The 26647-nt window shown below is 37.7% G+C and overlaps 3 protein-coding genes across 4 annotated transcripts; 1 reads left to right on the top strand and 2 right to left on the bottom strand.

The window, feature by feature from the left end:
* Positions 1-745: 745 nt before the first annotated feature.
* Positions 746-6191, bottom strand: LOC143884102 (ylmG homolog protein 1-2, chloroplastic-like). The gene is made up of 2 exons (XM_077387495.1): positions 5387-6191; positions 746-1117 (listed from the first exon to the last, which is right to left on the bottom strand). The coding sequence occupies exon 1, from the start codon at positions 6152-6154 to the stop codon at positions 5393-5395; it is 762 nt and encodes a 253-aa protein (XP_077243610.1). The 5' UTR covers positions 6155-6191; the 3' UTR covers positions 746-1117; positions 5387-5392.
* A 1151-nt stretch (positions 6192-7342) lies between these two features.
* Positions 7343-17248, top strand: RBP45A (RNA-binding protein 45A). 2 transcript variants are annotated; one of them, XM_077387494.1, is made up of 7 exons: positions 7343-7910; positions 10408-10888; positions 15101-15156; positions 15235-15365; positions 15461-15557; positions 15686-15832; positions 16902-17248. In XM_077387494.1, exons 1-7 carry the CDS (start codon positions 7641-7643, stop codon positions 16902-16904), a joined length of 1185 nt encoding a protein of 394 aa, XP_077243609.1. In that variant the 5' UTR covers positions 7343-7640; the 3' UTR covers positions 16905-17248. The 2 variants fall into 2 exon arrangements, with proteins under 2 accessions (XP_077243609.1, XP_077243608.1); XM_077387493.1 differs by having other exon boundaries at positions 15656-15832.
* Positions 17249-21805: 4557 nt separating this feature from the next.
* LOC143884100 (DEA(D/H)-box RNA helicase family protein) lies at positions 21806-26522 on the bottom strand. Its single transcript, XM_077387492.1, has 8 exons — positions 25968-26522; positions 24435-24710; positions 24020-24343; positions 23683-23871; positions 23383-23538; positions 22738-23153; positions 22464-22621; positions 21806-22360 (listed from the first exon to the last, which is right to left on the bottom strand). The coding sequence occupies exons 1-8, from the start codon at positions 26343-26345 to the stop codon at positions 22014-22016; spliced, it is 2244 nt and encodes a 747-aa protein (XP_077243607.1). The 5' UTR covers positions 26346-26522; the 3' UTR covers positions 21806-22013.
* Between the last annotated feature and the right edge of the window lie 125 nt (positions 26523-26647).

Here is a 26647-nt window from a genome sequence, read left to right as displayed (position 1 = left end):
TCCAAAATTTACTATTACTGCAGTAAAATACAAATCAAGCCAGCAATTACAGTAACTAGGCAAAAAGAAATTAACAATTAACGAGCAAATGGGTATCAAGGGATCTCATGTCTATTGGAAGACGCAGTAGCGAAGTAGCTACATTTGACGGCAATAACATGAGTCGTACCCAACCCTAGTAATCAGCACCATGGACTGATTTTTTAGTGCATTGAACAATAAAAATTAGCGTTAAAAGGCTTTCACCCTTTTTTCATACATTAAATCGCAATTGAGATGTGTGTGTGTGTGTGTCATTTAATCTTCATCTGCCCCATCGTTATCTGCAACGTCACTGTACAACACAACTTAGGATTAAACCCAACAGGCTACGGTATAAGGACATACACTTGGAAGGATCGTGTGACTAACATAATTCAACTGTATGATGGGCAAAAAAGCAGCTGGGCAAAGACAAGGTGCATGGTCATGCTTAATGGACAGACTAATAGGAGGAGTAGATATCAATCGTTTTGCTACTGAATATCCCAAAAGTGGTATTTTCTAAAAATTTGTCAATGCATCAACACTTTAAACAAAGCAAAGCTGTTAAGCTGTGTTGGTGTTGTAAGGAGTTCAGAGAGAGAGAAATGTCCAGGCAATCATGCACTTGAGCTACATGAAAGTAGATCACCAGTGCATGTGTGCAGAGTTCACAAGTCCGAATTCATATGGGGTACGATTTGGGTTTTGCAGAACAGTACAATTTGATTAACAGAGAGAATATTGTATGCTTTAATAATGTAAACCCATTCTCCTGTCCTCAATTATTTTGAGTTTCTGGTAAAAGTATAAAGGTGAAACAATAACAACAGTTTCTTAGAAGAGACCCGTAACTGAATTGCTTCTCTTAAAATGTGTACGGGTTGAGAAGATGTAGACATCCTTGGGGCAGATTCTGGTTCCTCGAGGCCATTTGAGTTCTTCATTTATGATGTCAACTAATATGGACTCTATCCATAAGGGTAGCTATTTGTAAAGGACTTGAGCTTGATGAGAATGATTTTAAAAGCGATTCTTCAAGAGGTCAGCGCGGAACTTAATTTCTCACCGACTGCAAGCTAGGGAGAATAAAGGCCTGACGAAAAAGGAGATTCTCAACAGTCACTCATATGCTAAAGCTAAGAGAATGAATACATTAACAGTTGCAATTGTATTAAGCCTGATGAAAATGAATAAACTAAATAGCAACGGTTCAGTTGAACAAAGAAGAGCCCCTTTACTTTAAGTGCCCCAAAAAAGCAAATATATGATAAATTGGAGACCAAGGGCTAGACAGTGCCACAATATGGTGTGCGGAACTTTAGTTAAAGAGCACAATGATTGCAGCAGCCGCAAGACAAAACAATAAACATGTATTATACCCATGCACGCATTGGTATTGAGTTTTGAGGAAACGTACACACAATGATAATTTATTAACCCAAAAGTACCAGCACAATGATTGGATCAGCAGCAAGACAAAACTAGGCTTGCGACTCGGGTCGGGTTTTCAAGAACCCTACCCTGCTCGAGAGAGTATCTTGAATCGGGTTGGGTTTTTTTTTTGGGGGGGGGGGGGAGGGAAAACCCGCGATTCACAAACCCGGACCTACCCGAGTTAGTTTCTCAGGATGGGTTGGGTCAGGTTTTTGCGTGTAGTCGCCTTCGCATTGCCATTCCACAAAAAAAAAAAATCACCTTCGCATTCCCCTTCGTGGAGAAAATGGAACCCATACTACTTCACCAACTGTGAATTACCATAAATGGGAGCAAACAAGCTCTTATCCTAAGAAAACAATTATATATGTGTATGTGTGCGCGCGCGCGCTAAAACCAGAGCAGATCCATCATGAATTACCACATATGCAGTCAATGTCATTACAAGTGTAACACTAACAAAGAAAATTAGCAGTTTTATGTTATGTACACTAGCATTACAGAGTCTCATTGGCCGGGAAATTGATCACCTAGATGTCTTTTGTTCTGTATTTATTTAGTCTTGCTGCCATTGTTATAGTTAAAATCAGACAAAGTTTTGATCAATGGAATTGTGGGTTCTCGTGCTATTGGACAATCGGGCATCTACAAAATAAAAATTTCTACAATATTCGTAGAACTAATCTAGTTTTGGTTCTGCAATAGTCATAGAACTTTTATGCTCTTCAATATTCATATAACTAATCTCTTTTCTGCAATATTCATAGAACCTCTGCAATATTCTAAAAACTATTTTTTCCATCTATATACAAACATAACGAAGCTGTGATCTCTACGGCTGAAAGAAGAGGTTCGGCTACAAAATAAAAATGCCCTATTTTCATCCATATCACAAAAATAACAGAAAGGAGAGCAAATTTTAGATGAAATGTTAAATTTTATGAAACAAATGAAAAGACAAGAAAGAGGCCCAGATTTTAACGAAGAATAGAAGATGGATAAATTCGAAGAAAAACGGAAAAACAATCTCATCATAGAAATCATAAAAAGAAAGGAAGGGAAGGGAAAGCAGAAGCACCTTAAGGAGGATGTGCGAAGGAGCGGTTGGGAGTTCAAAGCAAAACTTAGGGTTAGGGTTCCTTCCAAATCCAAAAATCTTCCCACCGTGGTGTGTGAACAAGTGCAAACAGAACTAGAGAGAGAATAAAGGGGGGAAAGTAAAAAGGTTTAGGAACAGATGAGGAATGAAACACCTATGAGAGAAAGAGAGAGAGAGAGAGAGAGAGAAGGGGGGGGATGTTGCAAATTGGGTCGGGTTTTACCCGACCCGCAAAAAACCCGACCCGAAAAACCCATGGGTCGGGTTTAAAGAAGGCTGATCTCCAGTTGGGTCGGTTTTGATATTTAAAAACCAGAGGTTCTCTAGGGTCAATTCAGTTTTAAAGGCTAAAAACCAGAAAACCCGATAAAATGATCTTTTTATCATTTTCTATATTTGGAAAAAAATCAAAAATGCCAAGTTTCTCTCGTTCCCACTTTCCCCTCTCTCTCATACGGTCTGATAGTGATAGACTGATAGGTAATACTAGGCTTACATGCATATGAAAAAGCCTCTTCCACTTTACCTTGTAGATAATCTAGAAGAATAGAAATGACTGTATATTCAATGGAAAAGGCAAAAACATCCGTAAGTTAAACTACCTGGATCATTAATGAGGTTTTCGAACGTGCATCAAAATCCTATATTTTTTTAACTATTGTTGTTCATGATATAATTAATGATTGGATCTCAATCAATGATAAGTTCTTTTTTTTTAAATAGTTCAATCAATGATCAGTTCTCCCCGGGTTAAACCTCCCTAGGTTCACTCAACCCTTCCTAAGTGGCTTAAACTTAACTACAATAAAATTAGTGAAGTTCCCGAAGAGAGACAATGTTGTTCGTTCAACAAGCATTGGTGGTTCTTTTTTTGTTCTCACAAAAAAATTGTGTGCGCCTATGCAGATCCTAGTGGTGATTGATGCGGCTGAGGTGAAATTTATACGTGTGGAGCGATGATAAGCTTTCTACTAAGTCATGTCTGGCAAAAAATTCAGTTAAAGATGATTGCCTCAACACAATCAGGTAGCTTCAAGAGGACTCCTACGTGGAAGTTCATACATTATTTTAGGGCGACGGACATTTTATTGCAGTATCCTTCTCTCATTTGACTGCAACGGAAATGATTTGGCTGATTCTTTAGCTAATTTTGATGTATCGTCTACAGTTTATTGATGTGGCATGAAATGCCAATTTTGTAGTTTTATTTTATTTTTTTTCTGTTTTGTCTCTGTTTTCCGTTCCCTTTTCTAGTCTCAACTAGCCTCATGTATTTCTTTCTTCTTTTAATATAATACGTTCAAAAAATACATTAAAGCTGTCCAACGTAGAAGAAAAGGAATATATTCCTCCAGAATCTGTTTGCTCCACCAGGATGTTTTCAAAGCAATATACATGATAAATGTTTTTAAACGTTAGCTAGTCCCAACCCTTCAGGGATTTTTATGAAAATTAGAGCTTCAATCCCCAACGCTAGCAGCACTGCAACACAAATATGTCCTCGAGGAATGGGCACACACCATACACATGTGCAATCATCAATAATGGAGCTACTATTAACGTAGATGCTCCTTTCCACAATAACAGCACTCACATATCCTCACAACATATATGAACACTTTGTTCATACAAATCCCGATTAAGCAATGGCTTAAGTCACCATGTTCCTCTTTAGCATTTTTAAGATCAAACTATTAGTCGGACTATTGACCATATTGTGTCATTTCTCTCCAACAGATTGACAATCTAATTCAACAATGTATTGCTTCTTGCTTTTGATAATCATTTGTCTTTAGCAATTGACAATCTAACTCGAAAAGGCATTACTTCTTACCTTCTATTTCTCTAAGAACCACCCTCACCTGTCATCATTGTCAACTAAGTTTACAATGGTTGATCTAATTTTTAATTACCTTGTTGTAATAAACGCATTGAACATTTTAACAATCAGGCAGTTCAACATTGCCATGCTGCACTCATATCCAAAGACATGTTAATCAACACGAGGCAGAGCACGGACAGTGAGTAAGGTTACTCCATTTCATGTACCATTTAACTTAGAGCTAATTAAAATAAAAAAGGAATATAACATAAACTAAAATCAGCACGTGGTTCTACGTCAAGAAAAGAAACGTAGCCGGGTTCCAAATTCAATTTCCAAGATGCTCATCATTACAATTGTGACCCGCCCTTCAAAAGAATTAGAATCATTCATTTATGAACTCGAGTCAGTCGCACCGAATAAATGCCATGTTGTGCATGAACATGGTAACATAAAAGGGAAAAGGTAAACACCTACTGATAGCCAAATATTTAGACTTTGGGGTTGAATTTAAACATAAAAGGCTGAACATAGGATGCTAATATTTTGACATTTATGCACCGCGAGATGCAACTAGTAAGGAGGAAACTAAGACGAAGTAATATTAGCAATCGTAGTTTAGCATCTAGAAACAAGTATAAAGAGCTAGGCACCAAAAACGCCTATAAACACTCTCTCAAGCATTTCCATGTAGAAGATCTAAGGAAAAGAAGCATGTAGCCTTTCCAATGAATATTGCACGTCCAAAATCAATACCAAATCTGACAAAAATTACTTCTAAGAAAACATAAACAGCATATGATTTAATCCAAAATTACTATTACTTAATTCAATAGAAAGCAAGCCTGCAATTGCAGTAGCAAAGTAAAAAGAAATAAACAAAATTACTTGGAATAAAATAAACCTTTACCCCACCCCTAACATGAATTACACCGCATGGTGAAGTTTTCGTTCACTAACTAAAGAACCCATTAACGATTTAAATTACCAAAACAAATGACAAATACCAAATCCTAGTAGGTTCCTCGGCTGTTGTTAAGAATCGAACCAAGAGTCCCCAATACTGCAAAAGCAAGAAGTGGGCTAACATCCAAAGTGTCAAAAATCGGCGGTATAATGTTCCTGAACAAATTCAAGTACGGATCGCACAAATCGCGAATGGCTGATAAAGGCTGACGATCCCACGGAATGTTGGGAAACCAACTGAGCAAAACCCTAACCATCAAAACCCCACTGTAAATGTCAAGCCACTTTGACATGCCCGCGGCCACGACAGTGAGTGGTGTGTTCAAGTAGCCACTTGGGCGGTCACGGATAGCGGCAAAGAACAAAGGGCCCACTGTACAAACCACGTTCTCTTTTAGGGTTTTGATCTTTGCGAGCTCTTCTGGTGTGGGATTGAAATTAAAAACCCTAATTTTGGTGGAAAGGCCTTGAATTGTGTTGAGAAATAGTTTGGAAAGAGAAAAGGCGAGTGCGAAGATAGTGGATACTGTGCGAGTGGAATCAGAGAGAAGATTTGTTGAAGAATTTGTTGAAGTTGAATTGGGTGAAATTGTGGGAGTTGTAGAGAGAGACGAAACCGTAAATTTTGGAATTAGGGTTGAGAGTTTGGTTCTGCGGAGAACGGCGAAATTGAGAGGGGGGATGAGAGATTGTTGAGTTAGGGTTTGTCTCTTCAAATAGAGGGCTGTGCGAAGGTTTGGTCTGGTTATAGAGAGCTTAGGGTTAGGGTTTTGGAAGAGGGTGATTCGAGAAGCAACTACCATCGCCATTTTCTCTGTTGCCGAGAAAGTAATCGTCTTCTCCAAGAAAAAGGATAATAATAAGACGTGTTACGAGGACATTTTATATTTATATAAGTGACCTTACATGCGGGCAATAAAAGTGGGGCCACCTATCTAGATGATCTAAGCCATCCATTTGTTGGTCTCCGTAGTGTTACTCCAAAAGTTCTCTCCATAGAATGATCCTAACCCTCCGATGTATTGACCCCCGCAAATCAAAGGGTTAGAATCATCCAATGGGGAAGATTTTGGAGTAAGGCCTATTTACAGCAGAAACCACCAAATGAATGGTTCAGATCATGCATACAGACGGACCCCACTATACTATTTTGATTCAGTCTATACGTATAGAAATACACATTCTAATTTCTAAGGCAAGCAGAGGACCAATCCACCAAATATCATTTTCATAGGTTGATCCTAACCCTCCGATCTGAATGTTAGAGGGTTGATCCTAACCCTCTAACATTCAGTCTATAGGGTTAGGATCATCCTATGGTGCGGGCCATCCCGTACTTTTAAAATAGTAAGAGTGCCCTCATCAAAATATAGTAGTGCTGATAACATTTCCCTAGAGCAAATAATAGATGATTGTGATTTGTGATGTTTGCAAATAGATGTGTTATCTTAAACTGAGGAAGATGGTCTCGATTAGAAACAACACAAGTAAAAATTTGCATTAGTTATTTTTCACTTGATGTGTTTGTAGATATGTAGCATGCACAACCCATCGTACAATGGGATTCGAACCGAGAGGCATAACTGCCATAAAAGAGTTTTGACCGATGAGGTCGCCCTTTCCCTGATTTTTTACAAGAGCCCCTGTGAGTATAGAACACTCAAAAGATAATATATAGAAATATCTCAAGTAATCGTGAAAAGATAAATGAAGAAGTAATTATGAAAAGAGATAGAAATAGAATCTTCCCAATCTAACCTTCTCTCCTAATCACCCTAGCTTACCTCTTCTAATCCACATGCCTAATCTACCACCAAGACAATCCAAAGGTGAATCTCAACCTCATCCAACGGTGAGATGTCAAATGTTCTAACACTTTAAGCATAGGCAGTCAATCAATTAATTTATAAAAAGGCCAGTTGAGTTATTCCCATTATCAAAACACGGTAGTGTGAATATCACCAGCCTATAAAAATTATATAATACTTTCCCCATCTTTTCCTTTCTCCTTATCTCTTGAAATCTCTCATCACCTTTCTATCTCTCTCTCTCGTTTGGGTTTCCTTCTCGAGCCTCTGATTCTTGGGTTTCTACTCTCCCTCCCTTTCTCGCCTGCCCTTGTCTGTTATCATTTTACATCCTTCTAGGGTTAGGGTTATAATCTGCTTCATCGTTCCCTGTCTTTCTTCCTCAAGATTAGGGTTTCTTCCCCTCTCTCTTTCTAATTCTATCGTTATTCCCCACCGTACGCTTTCTAGGGTTAGGGTTTCTTTCCTCTGTTAGGGCTTTGCCAAGATGATGCAACCTGGAGCTCCCATGGTTCCTCCTCCCATGGATCAACAACAGCAACATCAAAACCAGTGGATGATGATGCAGCAGCAACATCAAATCCAGCCTCAACCAGTCTGGAACCAGCAGCAGCAAGCTCCTCAGGCTCAGCCACCCCCGCAGTTTCCGTCCGCTCAGCCAACGAGTGCCGACGAGATCCGAACGCTTTGGATCGGAGACTTACAGTACTGGATGGATGAGAATTACATCCTCACCTCTTTCGCTCAGACGCAAGAGGTAACTTTTTTTTTATATCTTATTTCCTTCTTATTCCATTCCTTATTTGTTATCTCTGGTTTTATCTTTTTCTTTCTTGTTATGTCTGATTGCATGAAAAATCGATTATGGCCAATTTAGAGGGATATCATTGTAAATTGAAGGTCACTTGAAATAAAAATCGAATAGTTTTTTGCAAAATTCTCTAGAAAATTCTCCTAATAGGGCATTAGAGTGATCTGATTGAAAAATCTAATACCCAACTAGACAATGCAAGTGCAGTTCAAAATTTCAGCTATGTTTCACTTTTCCTTCAGTTGGAATTATTTGAAAGCAAAATGGATAGAGATGGAAAATCCAACAGACAAAATTTATACATCTGTTTGAAAAAAACCAGACTTAGTCAGGTTTCTGCCTTTTAATCAATGGTAGATACAGTTACAAGTCTGGGAGATTGACGGTGACAATCGCTACATGTGTATCCAAACTTTGATGATTACACGTGTTCATTTGATCCCTACATATCATTTTCATCTAAAGCTTCTGTGTCCAACCATAATTTTTAATTTTCAAAAAAAAAAACAGTTTCAATTCTTCGTGAAAAGGTAAAAATCAACCAATGTAAAAAAATTTATGCGACTTCTTCGTTCACTTCTGACGGAGAAGTGTAGAATATTTTGAGGGCGACATTTGTTATTTTCCACTGTATTTTTTTTTCAATTGAACTCTTTAGCTATATTATTATTTTTGGAAAGCTGCTCCTTTTTTATCTCTCTAATGGAGGCACACAGTTTCTCTGTGTTGCCTTGTGTTCAAGCAAAATGTTGCAAGGACATGGGGGAAAATGGAAGTGAAGAGGGAGGAGGCATGGAAAAGAGAAATTTTTTTCAAAGCTGAACTTCAAGAAACCTGGACCAAATAGTAGAAGTCAAGAACAAACAAAATTGGGGTGATTTAAAGTAATCGAAAGAGAATAAGTAATATACTGGAAAGGAGGATATCTTCTAAGAAGATGGAAATGATGTGCCGTGAAGATCAGGTGATCTCCGTAGAGAGTAATTACAAACTATTTTATTCAGAGATGATTAGTGAAAAGAACACAGGCTTCTTTTCATCAGAGATCAACAAATGGAAAGGGGTCCTTCTCCAACCCTTTCCGTATATGGTCCGGATGGCTCCCTTGAGTTGGCTCATCTCATTTACCAACTTTAGTGTCTCAAGCTCTGTGTGTTTTCTTCATCGAATAGCGCCCTACCTTACCAAGCAGTGGAGGAGCGTCGCTCGACGAACCGAGAGCCAGAGTTTTTGTAGAAGCTTGGAAACTGAAATTCAACATACTGACTAGATGTTTATAGAAATCAAAGTAATAGGAGATAAAAACACTGAAAATTGTAGAAACATTGGATCTTGCGGCCATTGATATGTGATTAGCATAAACAAGAGGTGAAAAAAAAATCTAACTATGTAGACATTTGGTTATTATTTATTCTGCCAAGGATCTTTACCTTCAAGGAAAAATAAAGAAATCATCTTCAATTGCAGGATTTTCTGCTTCAAAACTCCCTTTTTTTTTGGATGGTTGGTTCAAAACTCCTAAATAAATTACTTTCTCATAGAACAGAAATATGTCACGCCATCCAAAGATAGCAGTAAAATCCCGTGATACATCGTTCATTGCCAGTTAAATTTTTTTAGTATTTTTAAGTTGATATGGTTTTAGAGAAAATTGGTGTTATCTCACTCTATGAATTATTAGATGGTTGCTCAATAAACTTTGCTTGTATGATGTCTATTGGGCAATAATATCAAAATCAATTTACCTTTTGATTTACTTCTCTGTGTACGATGGCTTGCAAGCTTTTTCAGTTTTTTGTAACTTTCTGCACGATCCTGGCACTTGTGTCCAAACTGAGTCACAAATGAGCGAGTAAAATCTCAAAAAGGCTCTCAGGCCCCCAGTTGCTATCTGGTTTTTTAAACCTCGGTCAAACTTTGAAGTATTACAGCAGTTGTGAATAATCTTGCTTAAATGATGTCCATAGGACAATAATTTCAAAATCAATTTACCTTTTGATTTACTTCTCTGTGTATACTATGGCTTGCAAGATTTTTCTGTTTTTTTTTTTTTTTTAAACTTCTGCATGATCATGACACTTGTGCCCTAACTGAGTCACAAATGAGTCGGGGGTAAAATCTCAAAAAGGCTCTCAGGTCCCCAGTTGCCTTCTGTTTTTTTAAACCTCGGGTTAGGCAACATTTTTGCATGGTTTAGGATTTGGTGTATTTATTTAATCTTCTCTTTTAATACCCACTGTAAAATTTTCAGAAATGGGTCAATTTTTTTCATTTAGGCTTTTGTTCTCTGCAGTTTAAGTTGATTGCCTGTTAAATTCAATCCACTTCTGTTCATTTGTTTGTTTATTCAATGTAATTTAAAATTCCATGTTTCCTTTATTTAAAATTCTCTTGTAATTCCATGGTGATCTGTCTTCCATCCACTGATCGTTTGTATTTGCAGGTTGTTTCAGTGAAGGTCATCCGCAATAAGCAGACCGGACAATCCGAAGGTTATGGTTTTATTGAGTTTGTAAATCGTGCTGCCGCAGAAAGAACTCTACAGACATATAATGGCACATTGATGCCTAATGCTGAGCAGCCTTTCAGACTTAACTGGGCATCCTTTGGTTCTGGCGAGAAGAGAACAGATGATAGTGCTGACTTTCCAATATTTGTGGGAGATTTGGCTTCCGATGTTACAGATTACGTGTTGCAAGAGACGTTCAGGACCCACTATTCCTCTTTTAAGGGTGCGAAAGTTGTTACTGATAGAATTACTGGGCGTTCAAAGGGCTATGGGTTTGTTCGGTTTGGAGATGAAAGCGAACAATTGCGCGCCATGACTGAAATGAATGGAATGTATTGTTCTACAAGGCAAATGAGGATTGGCCCGGCTGCCACCAAGAAGAATGTTGGTACTCAGCAACAATATCCTGCAAAAGGTATGCATAGTCAATTGAAATATTATTAGTTATTAGTTGGTTAGGATGTGCTAATGATCATGTTTTTTATGGAATGTTAATTGGAGCATTTTGCATAGAAAATTTGCCATTTAGTTGTTAATTGATGCTAAAAGCTCTGACAGAAATGTTCTTCTTGTTTGTTTTTATCTTTTGACATCTTGATTGGTATCATTTATGGAGTATTCATCTGAATGTATGGTTTGATATTTCTAGAGGCAGAATCCGTTGTACGATCTTCTTAGCTTGTTTTTTCTTCCAGTTATGAAGATAAGGGGTTGTTTCTTCGATAGATATGCAAAGTCATTTCCTTCCTTGCACTTTCCTTTGTGAAATTCGACACGTCTAATGTACTAAGTTACATACACTTATAAAAACTCATGTTGTCTCAAAGCAGGATACCCAGAGGCTCTCTTCATTTAGGGGGCCCGGAACCGATTTCACCGCTGAAATGCATATTCCTTTAGTGCGTGGCCTCGTTTAGGTCAGTTTTCCTGTTTATGTCATAATTTTGTCCTTAATTTCTAATTTCTGTGGCACTTGAATGCTACATTCTCGAATTAATTTTTCGCCTTTCTTTTATTTAAAGAGCTGCCAGTCAAGTTACTTTTCGTTCAACGTTTTATTTCTTTTCTTTTTTTTTAAATCAGTCTGAAGAATCACTTCTTTAGTTCTTTGTAAATCAGTTCCTTTACACCTCATTTTATTATAGTACTGAATATAGAGACTTTTTCTTTTTCCTCCCGTGGTCCCATGTTTAATTCTGATTCATTTTTCCAGCTTTAATTCAACAAGGAAACGGCTTTCCTTGGAGTTATGGAGTTATTCCTAGATTAGATTTCTCGTGGAATTCCAAGATTTGTTAGTCTTCTTTTTACATCATCATTTACCAATTCCAGTCTTCCAACTGTTGGTTTTGATGTGAATGTTCACATGAGGGCTAAATACTTGTGTAAAAGACCGGATAACTTAATTTATGTGTATCAAATCCTTGATATGATAAGCTGTAGCAACGTTGCTATATTTCTCTTATTTGACGTAGAAATATTTTGATGTTATTGAGTTGTTTATATGTTCAGGAAATATGCGTTTCATTTTTTTTCTTGACATGCTTAATTCCTACCCACTATTTTCTCAAGTCTTGGATGCATTTTCAAGCTTTATGAGTCTCCATTTTACATCGTCATTCACCTCTTCCGGTTTCTTCCAGACGTTGTTTTTCACATGAATTGTGAATGTTATGGCGAGGACAAAAGACTCGTGTAAAACACTGGTTAATTTAATATATAATTCTATTTATATCAAATCCGTTATTCGTGTATGGATATGAAAAACTGTAGTAACAGTGGCTACTGTTGAATTGTTTGACAAAGAGACCTTTTTGTTGTGGCTACTGTTGAATTGTTTATCAATATGTTCGGGAAGTATGCGTTTCTTTTTTTTCTCTTGCATAGCCATTATCTACTTTGTCTCTCTGTGTTTTTTTTTCCAGCCAAGAGTCTCCGTAATTCTGAATAGCAGACTGTTTTGTGTGACATTTTTATGCATGCTGGAACCGGGAACATCAACATTATCAGAATCAGCATATTGTATTTCTTCTGGTTTTTATTGACGGACATGTGTAATTGTCTCTCTGAATTCTAGACCACATCGACCATTTAATACTTTATTAAAATTGTTTTATGTGCCAATAAGCTGGGGATCTAGTATCTAGACCTGGCAAACGGGCGGGCCGGGCCGGGTCAAAATGACCCGGAAAATTTTACGGGTCACTAAGCTTAGACCCGTACTCAGCCCGTACGGGCCAGGTCGACCCATGGGCCACCCGGATTTTTGACATATTTTTTTAGATTTTGTTTGTTTGTATAGGGATTTGCTAGCCACCTTCTACAACCATTTATGTTGACTGTTTGAGAGATTTGTCTTATTGTCGACGTGGTGCAAACTGCAAAGATTGGCAGAAGTACGATTTGTGAAAAGGTGGCTATCAATAAATAATAATCATGGGGTACTAAGTTTTAAATGAGAAATTACGGAAAAATGGAAGCAAAGTAGAAAAATTACGAAAAAAAAACCGAAAGAATGTTCTAAAATATGACAATTACGGAAAAAACTACATAGAAAAAGCAAAAATTATGACAATTACGGAAAAAAGGCCAAAAGGTGCCAAAATAAAACCTTGTGCACTTCTCTACGGGCACCTGCGGGTCCACCCGGCCCGGCCCAGTTTTGACTGGCCAGGTGGACCCGCGGGTCAATTTCAAACGGGTCACTGATTGGTGACCCGGACCCGTAATTTACGGGCGGGTTCAGGTCTACTACTATCATTCAAAAAAAAAAGCAGTGGATCTAGTCCTTGGGTTGGAGTGATGATTGCCAATTGTTTTAATTATTTTAGCGTGTATCTTGTCATCATGGAGTCCTGCTTGAGGTTGTAGGTATTAAAAGTGTCATTACACTATCTTAAAAAAATACCATAGCGCTTATACTTATTGTTGCCTTTGTAAGGGCAGATACCATTCTATCATCTGGGAGAATGAAACAATATAATTTTGAGATAACAATTTTCATGTCATACGTGGGTCAAATTTAACTTGTTTGTTTTGACTTGATTTGCCTAGACAGTGTGCAGATATAGAAATACAAATGCAGAAAGTTCAGTTGATCATCTATACTGCTATACCTATATCACTTTTTTATTCGCTGACTAAACGTTTAATTGGATGATAAACAACCTGCAATTTCAATTGCATTAGAAATCAATCAAATACAATTGGTTTTTCTCTTGATAGGAGTGTTTTTTTTAGCTGGCCATGAAAAGGTTGTGATTATGGGACGTTCTTATTCAAGGATGTTTGGTAGCTCAGAGAATGTGCTTATTTGGCCATTGTTTGATGTATGTAAATAGACATACGGCCTTTTGTTTATGTCACAAATTTATAGGAACATCTTAGATGTCTTTGAAGTTTTTTAGTTTCTTTTCTCTTTTATCTGAGTGCCGAAAGAGCTAAAACCCTAAACAAACTCTTATTCCATTATTATATTCATTGTATCCTATTGGTCTCACTTTCTTCCTGGCTTCCTGCATATTGGAGACTGAAGAGAACAGATTAAATTGATGAATGCATCATTATTTGATTATCTCATGTTCATTTTTTTATTATAGTTGATTAATCTTAGTGTTTATTAATTTGTTAAATGAATACCATATTTATATTGTTGCAAATTATGCTAGTGATCATTAATTTATATGTATGTACGTGTATGGGCGTATCACAATTTCTAGATTTTTAGGGGTTGCCATGTCAGATACATTGTATCTGTGTCGACCCTCGACATATGAATCTGTGTCCACAAATCATGATTATATATACATTATGTTTAAGCCGTGTCCCCATTTCGAAATCTTGGGGGTTTGCCGTGTCCGACACTATCTCTGTGTCAACATGTGACACTCATGTCCTTGTCCACAAATCATAGAAGAAAACCAGCTAAACCAATGATGCGGATTTTACTTAAACAATGAAAGAGATGCTATTCCAAAGCTTAAGGGTTAGTATATTGATGGATTTTAAATTGCAAATACGTAAATCTTGATTGCAAGTGATGCGAATTTTTTAAAGGGCAGAAATTGAAACAGGTATCTGCATTTGGTCCTTCACAGGCAGAATTGGTTTCAGTTAAAAAAAGTAGAATCGGTTGCATCTTTCTCTTCTCAATGATGCTTTGATTATTTCCCTATGAAATGCAATTTCTTCTTTACTATCGTAACCCTTGATTTTAGTATTGCATTTATGAGTTTAAGTCTGTAAGTATGGCCCCGCCTCTCTTTTGTTTTATTATCACATGCCAGACAGAATGAAATGGATATCTATACATGCATTAATATCGATATCGTTAGGCCATGACATTATATGGAAATCCTTAATACATTTGTGGTATGTGCATATTGAATAACACAGTAATATTGAATGACTGCATAGGGGAAAAATTGATATTGCCATCTAAATAAACAAGATCTCTATGTGCGAATGTATCTGTCTTCTTTAGTCTGTGCTCCTCCTTTTATTTATTTTTTTTTGTTTTGGCTGCATGTATTCATCATATTCCTTTTACTTTTTTTTACTAACATCTTGTTTGGGTGCCATCATTCTTTTTATATTTACGATCTCTCATTTATATTGTTGTTTGCAGCTTCTTACCAAACTACTCAACCAATTCAGTCTGACAATGATCCAAATAATACAACTGTGGGTACTTCATTCTATTTTAGATGTAAACACATTTATGTGTCATTTGTTTTTTTAAAATAGCATCTTTTAATGCAGATATTTGTTGGCGGTTTGGATTCGAATGTTACGGATGACCATTTGAGACAAGTTTTTAGCCAATTTGGCGAATTGGTCCATGTTAAGATACCTATAGGAAAACGGTGTGGGTTTGTTCAATTTGCTAATAGGTGAGCAAAATCACCAACATTGGAACTGTCTTCATGCTAGAAACACCTCGTGTGCAGTGATAACATCTATTTTTTCTGTATGCGTCGTGCTTCAGGGCTTGTGCAGAGGTGGCTTTACTGATGTTGAATGGAACACAATTGGGGGAACAAAACATTCGACTTTCATGGGGCCGTAGTCCTGCAAACAAACAGGTCAGTTAAGCTCTACCTAGTATTTATCCAACTCTTCTTTTCTCGTCTTTCTAATGTGCTTAAATTTATGTACGTTGGTGAAACTGATAATTTTACAGAACCCTTCTGCTGGATGGGTTCAACCACAGCCAGATTCAAACCAGTGGAATGGTGGTGGTTATTATGGTTATGGGCAGGGTTATGAAGCCTATGGATATGCTCCTCCTCCTACTCAAGATCCTAACATGTATTCTTATGGAACGTATCCTGGATATGGGAACTATCAGCAACAACAGGTAAGGGAAGCATCAGTACTAGCAATGTTCTATTTTTTTGGTATTTGTGTGCTTGTGCTTGTCATCTTCTTTTTTTTGCAGATTTTGTTTATTTATCAACTGAACTGCCTTTGTGTAGTTCATGGTTGTTTTTTATGTCGATGCTCTGTACTCTTTCCAGACCACATCGTATCTGTCTCCACATTTTGGTGTCGTCCCTGGATAAATGTCGATTAGTTTCTTAGATTGCCATCATTCCATTCCATCTTATAGTAGGAGTTTTCATATACATGGTTGACAACTTGACATTTTATTATAATTGCATGCATAGGTGTCAAAGGCTAGGGGCTAAGGTGGTGCTAGAAAAGTATCACCTTGGGCGTGCAATACCTCAGCTCTCTGGTACTCTTGTTTTGATATCAATAAGCCTAAATTGCCATAGTAGTTTAAAAGCCTCGTTTTGTCCATATTGTCGGGCATCTGCCTTGAAAATTTGAAATGAAATATAGTTATCAGGAGTCAGGACGGTGGTAGACAATCCTTGTGGACGTGATCTACCATTTCTTAGCTATGGTTTGGTAATGTGCATCTAGGGTAATCTCGTGGACCGACTGAAAATTCCTTGATTTCATCCCAGATTAGTTCTCATGATGATGTTTTCATGTGCACATTAGCAAGCTAATTCTTTTGCAGTGAACATCACATAATAAATTTGCTCATTTAAGATCCATAGCTGGATGTGTTACCACTTGAGCTTGATGCTAGTGTATATCTCTGTAGTGTCGAATTTCATTGGAAGTCTGCCGATCCCATTGGGTCTGAAGCCAAGTGACCTCCCTTAGTTCCACAGCAAATGGAATCAATGAGCTCATGGTTCTTCGGATGATCTAGCCGGTCATATTGTTAAATGTTTAACTCATAAGCCTTATTTTTCTTGTCATCATTAAAAAAAAAGGCTTATTTTTGTCTTTGGTATCGAGCTAGATCTTCCCATGTTATGTACTGTCTTGAGTAGATGCTTGATTTTTTTTTGGGCATCTGTTTCCTTATTGGAGTAAATATCAACGAACCTCTGTTTTTTTTTGTGCAGTGATATTTGCTACATTGGCCTCTCTTGGGGGGGTGGGGGGCAGAGAGACGAGGAGAGTTGCCGTAGAGAGATGATGAATTCGTCACCCAGAAGCTTGATGATGCTTGGGCTTGTATTTATCGGGAGTTAGTTTAATCTCTTCTTATAACCTATTTTGAAGACTTCTGCTCGGACAGAAAAGTGGAGTCAGTTTGCTGGATGAACTTTTTTTTCTTTTGGCACTGCATTTTACTCTATACCGACTTAAAACACATAAAAACTATGTTTAAATCAGTATTGTCATCTGCACTATGTTTTGGATGTTGGTTTGTTTTGATTGTTCTATGAATTTGGGTTTGAATGTGGTACTTTTCTCTTATCAGCAGTAGTATAGCATTCCTCCTTGCTCTGTTAGGAGTTTTTTGTTTTTGTTTTTGGGTTTTCATTCTTTTATCTTTTGAGACCGTTAGAGTTTTGAATTATATGGAAATGGACGGTCAAGAAAAAATGAATTGGATCCCAGGTGATTTTCATTATCCTTTCCACAAAGACCACTGCTGATGATGCAGAATGATGGATCCAAGGGATATCATCTTGAGTAAGGAGAGGTTTTTTTAAGAACTCGTCAGAAAAGAAACTTAGGGGCCGCTTGGAGACGTGGATTTTAGAATCCAGGTTTTTAGTTTGAAAACAGTGTAAAAGAGGGTTCAATGGTTCATGATCAAGCTACTGTCTGCTGTCCTGACATCGTTTCTTGGATTTTAAGTGAGAAATTCGGGTTTTAAAAATCACTCATCCCGAGATTTCAAACCTGGAAATATGGGAGGATCTGCTACTCTCTTGCTGACAGAAACAAGGGTGAGAAGTCAAAAATTAGTAAAAAACAACGGCTGGTCAACTTCTTCTCGTCTCTTACCTACAATTTTGAAGAAATACCTGATTCTAAAATCTGCGTATCCAAACGGCCCCTTAATCTTTGGTTGGCCTGAAGTTCCTGGCTAATATTATTCTGTAACAAGACCAACCCATTTGTGTTTCCAAATCCAAATTTCCTCTCTTGTCCACTTGTTGTAGCTAAGCCTATGTTTTGCAACTATGACAACTATGACTTTCTTTTTCATGGAATCTTTTCTTACCCAACATGATTTTTCCTCAGGTTTGGTTCGCATCCTATAATTTTCTTGCTTTTTAAATCATGTTTAATTGCAGATTGGGGCGACCTGAATAGTTTTTTGATCGGATTTTTTTTTTTTAATCATTTGAATTGTTCAGGTGAGACGGTCATCTGGTTTTCAAATGAGGAAACAGCTCAAGTATTTTCTCTTTTAAAAAAGAAAAACAGCTTAAGTATTTTAAATCCTGTTGTTTAATTGCAGAGCCAGTCCTTTTAGAACATGATCAAGCTTTCCATGAGTTTCAGTAGACAAGTTATCTATCTGAGCATGGTTCATATTTCAGACACCGTTGTTCTCTTGAATCTAGAACATTTTGTAAAGTTAAACAGGCCAACCGCCAAAGGAGTTTTATTGAAAGCAAACTTATTCAATTTATTTTCCTGCACTCTGATCATGTCTCCTAAGCACCTTGGCCGAGGGTGAGTGCTTGAACGTCGTGGTTAAATGGTTCTGTCACTTATCCAAATCAGGTGGTTAGGGAGGTTTTAAATCCTACCCCATGGGCCCAAGCTGGAACAGCCTTTTTTGAGCAAAGGAGTGAATATACTGGTTGCATCGGTAGTATTTGGCTGGTGTTTGAACATGGGTCCACAAGGCGAAGGGAGCCCGCGAGGAAAAGGAGAATGTGATGAAGAGTTGTTTGCTGTTTTTTGGTAGGTAAGCTGGGGTTTGGCGGGGGCCTCTGCCGGTTTTATTAGAGATAGAGAGAAAAATGTTATATGCATGGGTGAAAGACTCCATCCCTAAATCTGGAACACATGACCGAGGGGGATCCCAAAACTCAGGATAGATAATGGGCGATGATATTTTCACCCCTACATTACGCATGCGCCCCCTTATAATGTAATTTGAAGTAAAAAAGCATTAAAGTTGCCACTTTTCACGTCAAATCACGTTATAAAGGGAATGCATGCGTAATGCAAGGGGAGTGAAAATACATTCTCCCTAGATAAAATAGAATACTAAACCTAAGAGTTCAAACTGCTCAATACTCAGTTACATAATCAGTTAGCTTGATGGGAGTATGTTGGGATCTTTGGAAGAGTTATTACCTTAACAATCAATGGCTTTTACTCTATTGTGATTAACCTGCCGAAATTTCTCCACGCTGCTCTTGCCTTGATCTGCAGGTTATCCTTACTGGTGGCATGATATCATCCTTGTAAATAGTACAAAATTTTCTTAGCGAAAGTTTGGTTTACACTTTTCTGATAGGCTGTTGAGAGCCTTTTGACAATTGTCATAGCCTTTTACAGCTGGTTAAGGAACCATAAAATAAAGACATTAGTGCCATTATCAATACATAGTAGTGCCAATATCAGTTCCCATTCCATTCTGGTGAACAGACTTTGACACTGCCTCAGAATCCAAACTTGTTGTAAACTATAAGCGACTGAGTAAAGAGGTTGCTGCATATACCAATCCAATCAGGGACTGTTGACCAGCCTAATGTTTCTCTCTTCATTAGGAGTCCTAATCAAGGTTTAACACTACCCGTGTTAAACTTTTAGGTCCTGTTTGTTTTGGATTTTGAGAACTGATTTTGAGTCCCAAACCAGTTATTGGAGTCAAAATTACGTTTAATTGAGTTTGGGACTCACAATATGTTCTCCGAATTCCTGACTGGTTTGCCGCAAGTTTTTGGTTATGCAGTGAGAAGATCCGCTTTCCAATGTTAAAGAACATAGTTCTCAGCTTATGGTTTATTCAAGCATTACAAATTTAATGAAATGAAAATTATAAATCCAAATAAAAGCAGACATGAACATCTATATAACAATTATAGAAAGAGCAACCAGAAGTAACATTATGGTTTTTTCATTATCATCTGCACAAAAACAATCATAGGAGATGAGTAACAACACTATAAGGGTACATCTTAACAGTCTGTACAACCTGGGCAGAGTCCTTGGATATCACTATATCAATCTACACCGCTCAATGTGAGTCCCTATACATAAATTATCTTAAATTTATTCTCTTAACATATCCTACCAGTAAAATGAACATACCTATTGAGGTGGTGCATCTAACTGCAGAGCTGTTTTATGAATGTCACCAAGTGTGCCGAACTCTCCTTCTCCTAACCTTCCTTCAAGATCTGTAATTTATCAGTCACAACCTGTGAACGGGGTACATAAAACACATGATTTCTGTAACATGATTTCCTATTGGACCAGTTTTGGAGAACTGATAGACCAGGGACAGTAACTATATTCTATGTTAGTAATTAATCAACTAATGAAGAGTCCCTCCATAGGAAACAATGAGAATGTGAGACCATGAAAATAAAAGCAATTTTCCCACCTGCTAAAATATTTGAACAGGAAGTATGAGAATTTCTTGCCTATCAATAACTGGACCTTGAATTTAGGTTCAGACAATGGCCTCTATGAGACTAAGCACATTCAAAATGTATCAATAGCTGAACCCCTTCTTGAATTTAGGTTTAGGCAATGGCCTCTATGAGACTAAGCACTTCCAAAACGTGGGATCTCAATGTTTCGTTTCTTCTCAAAGAATAATAAATGAATTCAACCATCCCAAAGGGCAATTTGCTTTGCTTTGTTTTTTTTTTTTCCAATAAAAGGTCAGCGAACAGAAGTGGCATCAGCCATCATTGCATAAGGATATACAACAAAATGAGATGTTCAATATAAAGCTTTCTACAAAAGATGTGTTGGGTGCAGATCATACAACAGAGATGAAACAACAACGAGATGAACCCCTCAGCGGATATACTCATATACCATATATAACACCAAAGTGCTTTGTGACCCGAATTACCGAGGGTGAAGATCCACCGTGTTTCTAATTTGTTGAACTTGCATCCAACAGTTCACCATCCTTTATTTCACTAGCATTAAAAAAAATACTCTGGGGAGGGCGAGCCTTGGCGCAACGGTAAGGTTGCTCCAGTGTGACTTGGTGGTCACGGGTTCGAGTCACGGAAACAGCCTCTCTGCAAAGCAGGGGTAAGGCTGCGTATATCTAGCCCTCCCTGGACCCTACAATGGAGGGAGCCTCGTGCACTGGGCCGCCCTTTTTTTGGTAAGGGAGCAAAGAAATATGTCAGCAAAATATTTCCCATTTGAATTCAAATAATAAATTTACCAATAAATAATGGGCCTCTTTGGATACCCTTAAGAATTACAATTTTGAGTTAATAATGATAATTTTCAAATAATGGTTATGATAGTTTTAGAAATGATATAGTTAATGGCTTCCAAAGAGGCCTTTATTTCCCATTTGCAAATAAGATTAATAATTATAATTTATTCGAAAATAAGGACCAATTTTGGCAGCATCCAAAGAGGAGCTATATCTGCAGATGTAGGTTTTAACCTTTTTTAACTTCACTTCCTTTGTTTGGAGTTCAAACAGAACGTTGGACTCAAAGCATGAAACTAAGCAAACCTGCCCAGGGGAAAATATTGAGCCTGAAAATCACCAATCAAAGAAAGTTCAAGTTATGCTCGAAAAAAAGTCACCACTCACAGTAATCGATCGCAAAATTACAATTACCATCGATAGGTAAGAACATAACAGTCTCTTATAGAATTTTGTTAGCTCACACGTTCAAAATAGTTCTGTTGCACAATTATAATCAAACATTGTGTGATTGGCCAATTGGAGCAACAAACTTCTATTTCATTATTCAAATGTGCACCTTCCAGATTCATTCACAACAAGGAACCCATAAAAAAGTATCATATAGAAAAAAGAATTCAAGATTCATTCACAAGAAAGGAAACCATAAAAATGATCATATAGCAAAAAAAATACTCTCAGAAAGAACAAAATATAAGAAAGAGAAACTCTTCAAGTAGAACCTCACACTTGGTAAGAGTTTTTTCCTTTTTGTTGACAATTTCTTGCTAAATTAAAACAAACAAGAGACCAAGCTCACATTTAAATATAAATACAGAATCCCCTCCCTGCATAGAATTTGAATAACTTAAGAGTGCATAGAACTTAATAACTTGAGTGCAAAGGCTTCTTGCTCTGCAAGAGAAATAGTGTCAGCAATATAACCCACATCCTTCCTTTCCTTCTTCTCACCCTCATCACTGTCACTGTTGAAATAAATCTTCGATCGTTTTCCATTGCGGTCATTACCTTCTCTATCCAATACAGAACCATCTTGATCACCCTCACCCTCACCATCATCCTCTTCCGTCCTTCCTCTTTTCAGCTTTATCTTCTCCTTAGTTCGTTTCTCCCGTAAACGTTGCCTGAGAAGAAGCTTGTCCTCCTTGTCCCGTTCCTTCATCTCTTCCTTAAGTTTCGCATATCGTTCTTTTACTGCAAGTCACATTGAACCCCAGTGAGAGGAATAGTATAAACATGAATGAAGAGAAAACAAACATATATGGGCAATTAAATAAGCACAAGCAGTAAAGCATGCCTTTGCTGAGCTGAAGCACGCCATCCCCACTCTTTGTATCTGCTAAGGCAGCTAGTGGGGGAAGTGTATTGCCTTCCTCATCAAAGATAACCCTTGTTCCAACCGGTCTGTGTACATTGATCTTCAGCTTCTTCTTTTTCAAAATCCTCGTCATCGGACTATGTGTTTAAGTACGAAAAAAAAAAGAAACAAAATCAGCCAGAGCCAAAACATGCAACTACAAGACTCAGAAAAATGAGATGGGGAGCTTTTAGCCCCATGACAATTAACTTACGCCGCAGCTTCATTTTCTCCATCCTCTATTGGGGTTTCCTTTGCTAAAAGTATATCATTTTCAGCTTCTTCCTTGGTTTTATCTATCCTCTTCTTTTTTATAGGCACCTTTGCTTTAAGTGGGGCTGAATTATCCTCACTGACATTTTCTTCTTGAAGTAAAGCTTCTACAGGTGCTGATTTTTTCTTAACTTTTTGGTTCAAGAAACGTATTTTAGGGGTCATCGGCAGACCCAACGATGCAGAGAACTCTTCTACAGGCAATTTCAACACATCAAACACTTCTTTATCTCGCTGCAAATATATCGACCTCAAATATGTGGCAAAAGCCCTTTGAGCTAGATACTGCATTTCTGGATATTTTACCAACAGTGAAGCCAATAATCCAGATACTGATTGCAGTCGTTGGGTGTTTGCCTGAAAGACACCCAGTAGTTTGGCCGTATGGTTAGCATGTCCAATACTCTTGAATTTGAGCAACAGAAATGATTCCAGAATCTAAGAGAATAGTTGGAGGACCATTTTTCAGGCAGAAGCCACTCCAAATTGAAAGCATTTACTCTACTCAAAATCATATGCAACAGTGAAACTGGTTGACAATTAGCTAATGTAAGAGAAAAAGGAGAAATTAAGACTATGAATTTACCTTCATATATTGTATTGGAATTTTAGCTGTTTGTAATTTAGCCATCATTTCTGTTTCTGAAGGCATCAAAAACAAAATAGACCTCCCTACAGATGTAAAACGAGCAGTACGACCAACCCTATGGATGTAAGAAGGAACATCTTCCGGACAGTCCACCTAGAGATGTGAAAGAATATTAGGTCACAACCCATTTTCGGCGAAAGTGGGTCCTAACCAATATTCACCTGGATAACATTCAAAAAAAAGAAAAAAGAAAAAAGAAAAAAAAAAAGGAAAGAAAAAACCAACAACAGTTCTCACCTGGACAACCCAATCAACTGCAGGAAAATCAAGGCCTCTCGATGCTATGTCAGTTGAAAAGAGAACTGAACGTTTCTCGGAAAACTGATGATATATTCCCATCCTTCTCTCTTGCTTCTGTCGCCCATGAAGACACTTCAAAGGAACTCCTGGTCGCAGTTTCTTGAATGCTTCATAAACAAATTTCACCTATTGGAAGCACAATTCATTTCAACTTGACCACAAATGCAAGGAAAAAGGGGTTTACTTGTTAATGATAATGACCAAACATGTAAACAACTTGGGCATTTATCAAAACAACTAAAAAAGAAAAGACAAGGATAAAATTATCAATGACCTGCTTGCAACTTGAAAGAAACACAAGTGTCTTTGAATTAAGATGTGCCTTTATGAAGCTCCATAACATGTCTAACTTCTGATCAAGAGGAACAACCATTGCAGTTTGTTGCAAGAGTTTGGGTGTGGCCGTTACCGACTCTGCATGCACACTAAGATATTCTGGATCCTTCAAACTGAGTCTAGCCAGATCTTGAACTGACTTTGTTTGGGTTGCTGAGAAAAGCAATGTCTGACGCTGTTTTGGGAGCTGCGAAACAATTGCATTTACAGCCTTCTTAAATCCCACATCAAGAATCCGGTCTGCCTCATCAAGCACCAAAATCTGTTTCCTGACCAGGAAAGAGTGCCAGAATTAGAAACTAAACAAAAATTCCTTCCAATTGCTTACTGAAAAAGACAATTTTTATCTTGACCTGGAGTTGTGAACACTCAAAATTTGGAGTCTCATCCATGTGCTGAAGAAGTCGTCCGGGTGTACACACCAAGATGTTCAGATCATGGACACGTTCCTTCTCTGTGTCGACATCTTTACGGCCACCAATGAGAAGGCCTGCACTAAAACTATGGTGCTTTCCTACGATTTTCAACTCTTCAAAAAGCTGTGCCGCTAACTCCCTTGTGGGGGATATTATAATGCTGCCCACCCCATCCTCGGGACCCCATCTAGCTCTGTATAATTTCTCCAAAACCTGATAAATCAAGAAATAGCAGCAATCCCACTTAAGTCAGAAGAACAGATAATTAGCATCTATTTGTAGAAGAATGAAATTTGGAACCTACAGATCACTGGATTGTAGTATAAAAAACATATGTATATCATCAAAATATGGAATAGGTAGTGAAAACGTGGCTCTGAAACAAAAGTCAATCAAAACTTCTTTGACTCTCCCCCATAGTTTCAAAACTCCCCGTGTCACCATTGACTCCCCCGAGTCGACTCCCTTTTGCCTTGGCCACGTTGTTGTCCAAGTCCGCGCTTTGCCCTACAAATTCAATTAAAACTCCTTTGACTTTCCCGATTTATGACCACGTCAGCTGAGTACTCAGTCGAGTCAACCGAGTACTCAACCGTGTCGTGCTGAGTCAATTAGGATTTGTTTTGGCCTCATTTTGATTCGCATCCGCATTTCGAAATAGTGATACACGCTAGTTGTTCATAGCACCCTCTTTAAAAAATAAAAAAACACAATAACTTTCATAGTTTCTGGTGCTATGGCTTCCTCATCTCAATATTGAGCATCACCAATCTATAATTTGAGGATGGAAGGATGGTTCTTTTAAACATTTTCACGAATTCTATAGCGAACACTGCAAAGTCCAATAAAATGTAGGGTTTTTTCAGTAACGTACCTAAACAGTTTTTACAGTACATAAAACAAAAGAGCATTTCTCCCAAAAAAAAAAATCATAGAAAAACATACAAGAAACTACATGCCTCTTTGGATGCCAAAAAATTGGCCCTCGTTTGGAGATGAATTTATTTGTAAGTTCACATTATTTGCAAATGGGACATTATCATTTTTAGAACTATTACAACAGTTATTTGAAAATAATCATATTAACTTCAAAATCATATGCAAACGTTTTTTACAGGCATCAAAAGAGTCCCTACATTGACTACTCAAACATTTTAAAAAAATTAATATATAGAATAATAGAATTTAAAAAAAAAAACTAAAATCATAAATCAGACCCCCTAACTGAACAAAACAAAACCCTAATTTTGCTGAATTTCACTGAATTACCACATTCACTGAATTTCAATAATCATAATCAACCCTAATTTCATATTCAAATGTTTTTTAGAGGCATCCAAAGAGTCCCCACATTAACTACTCAAATATAAAAAACAATAGAATAGAAACAACTAAAATCACAAAATCAGACCAACCAAACCCTAACTGAACAAAACAAAACAGAACCCTAATCTCATATACCCTTATTACCGGGATTATGAAAGCGAGGGTCTTCCCAGAGCCAGTCTTGGCGGCGCCAAGAACATCACGGCCGCAAAGCGAATGGGGAATAGAAGCTCGTTGGATTTCGCTCATAACTGTGTATTTTGATTCCAATCCTTTTTTGGTGTTTTTTGATAAGGGAAGCTGATCGAATCTCGTGCACCCGGAGTAGGCTGAGAAGGATCGGTCCGAGGAGAATCCGACCGGAGCGTCTGCGTCTGGGGACGAGATGGAGAGGGGATTGGATCCGGATTCGGGTTTTCCGGACTCTATCCATGATTCGAGGAGTTCGATTTCTTGAGACTCGGAGAGGTGGGTTTTGTTCCTCTTACGGAAAAAGGGTTTCTTTGATTTGGGTTTTTTCATGTGAGTTTTTGAAGTTATGAATTGAGCAGCGATGGGTTTATGTTTCTCAAGCTTTCAGAGAGAGAGAGAGAGAGATTAGGGTTTAAGGTGAGAGATAGATGTAGGGTTTTGGGTGGGACCTTTGCAAATTTTAGTAGGGGCTTAAAAGTTTGAAGGGCGCGAGACTTTCGCAGGACTTCCATCAGTTTCTACTCCTTACTTTTTAAGCGGCCGATGATAAATTCGCACCTGCATATGATAATTCGCACCTCTTTAACTGAGGGATGTTGCAGACTTTAGACTGCACGCTTTTTTTACGTCAA

The sequence above is a fragment of the Tasmannia lanceolata genome, unplaced genomic scaffold, assembly GCF_043159265.1.
Source record: "Tasmannia lanceolata isolate RefF3 unplaced genomic scaffold, GAP_Taslan_0.1 ptg000008l, whole genome shotgun sequence".
Classification (NCBI taxonomy): Eukaryota; Viridiplantae; Streptophyta; class Magnoliopsida; order Canellales; family Winteraceae; genus Tasmannia; species Tasmannia lanceolata.
Note: the sequence above shows the minus strand (reverse complement) of the source record. Positions and strands in the feature narration are given on the sequence as shown.

Bases quoted from the DNA above. Each gene is read 5' to 3' on its own strand.
- RBP45A (XM_077387493.1), top strand. From the start codon at position 7,641: ATGATGCAACCTGGAGCTCCCATGGTTCCTCCTCCCATGGATCAACAA. The intron at 7,911-10,407 runs GTAACTTTTTTT...TTGTATTTGCAG, and splicing joins CTTTCGCTCAGACGCAAGAG to GTTGTTTCAGTGAAGGTCAT. The intron at 10,889-15,100 runs GTATGCATAGTC...TGTTGTTTGCAG, and splicing joins GCAACAATATCCTGCAAAAG to CTTCTTACCAAACTACTCAA.
- LOC143884100 (XM_077387492.1), bottom strand. From the start codon at position 26,345: ATGAAAAAACCCAAATCAAAGAAACCCTTTTTCCGTAAGAGGAACAAA. The intron at 24,711-25,967 runs GTAATAAGGGTA...TTGATTTATCAG, and splicing joins CCCTCGCTTTCATAATCCCG to GTTTTGGAGAAATTATACAG. The intron at 23,154-23,382 runs GTAAATTCATAG...GGTGTCTTTCAG, and splicing joins TTCCAATACAATATATGAAG to GCAAACACCCAACGACTGCA.
- LOC143884102 (XM_077387495.1), bottom strand. From the start codon at position 6,154: ATGGCGATGGTAGTTGCTTCTCGAATCACCCTCTTCCAAAACCCTAAC.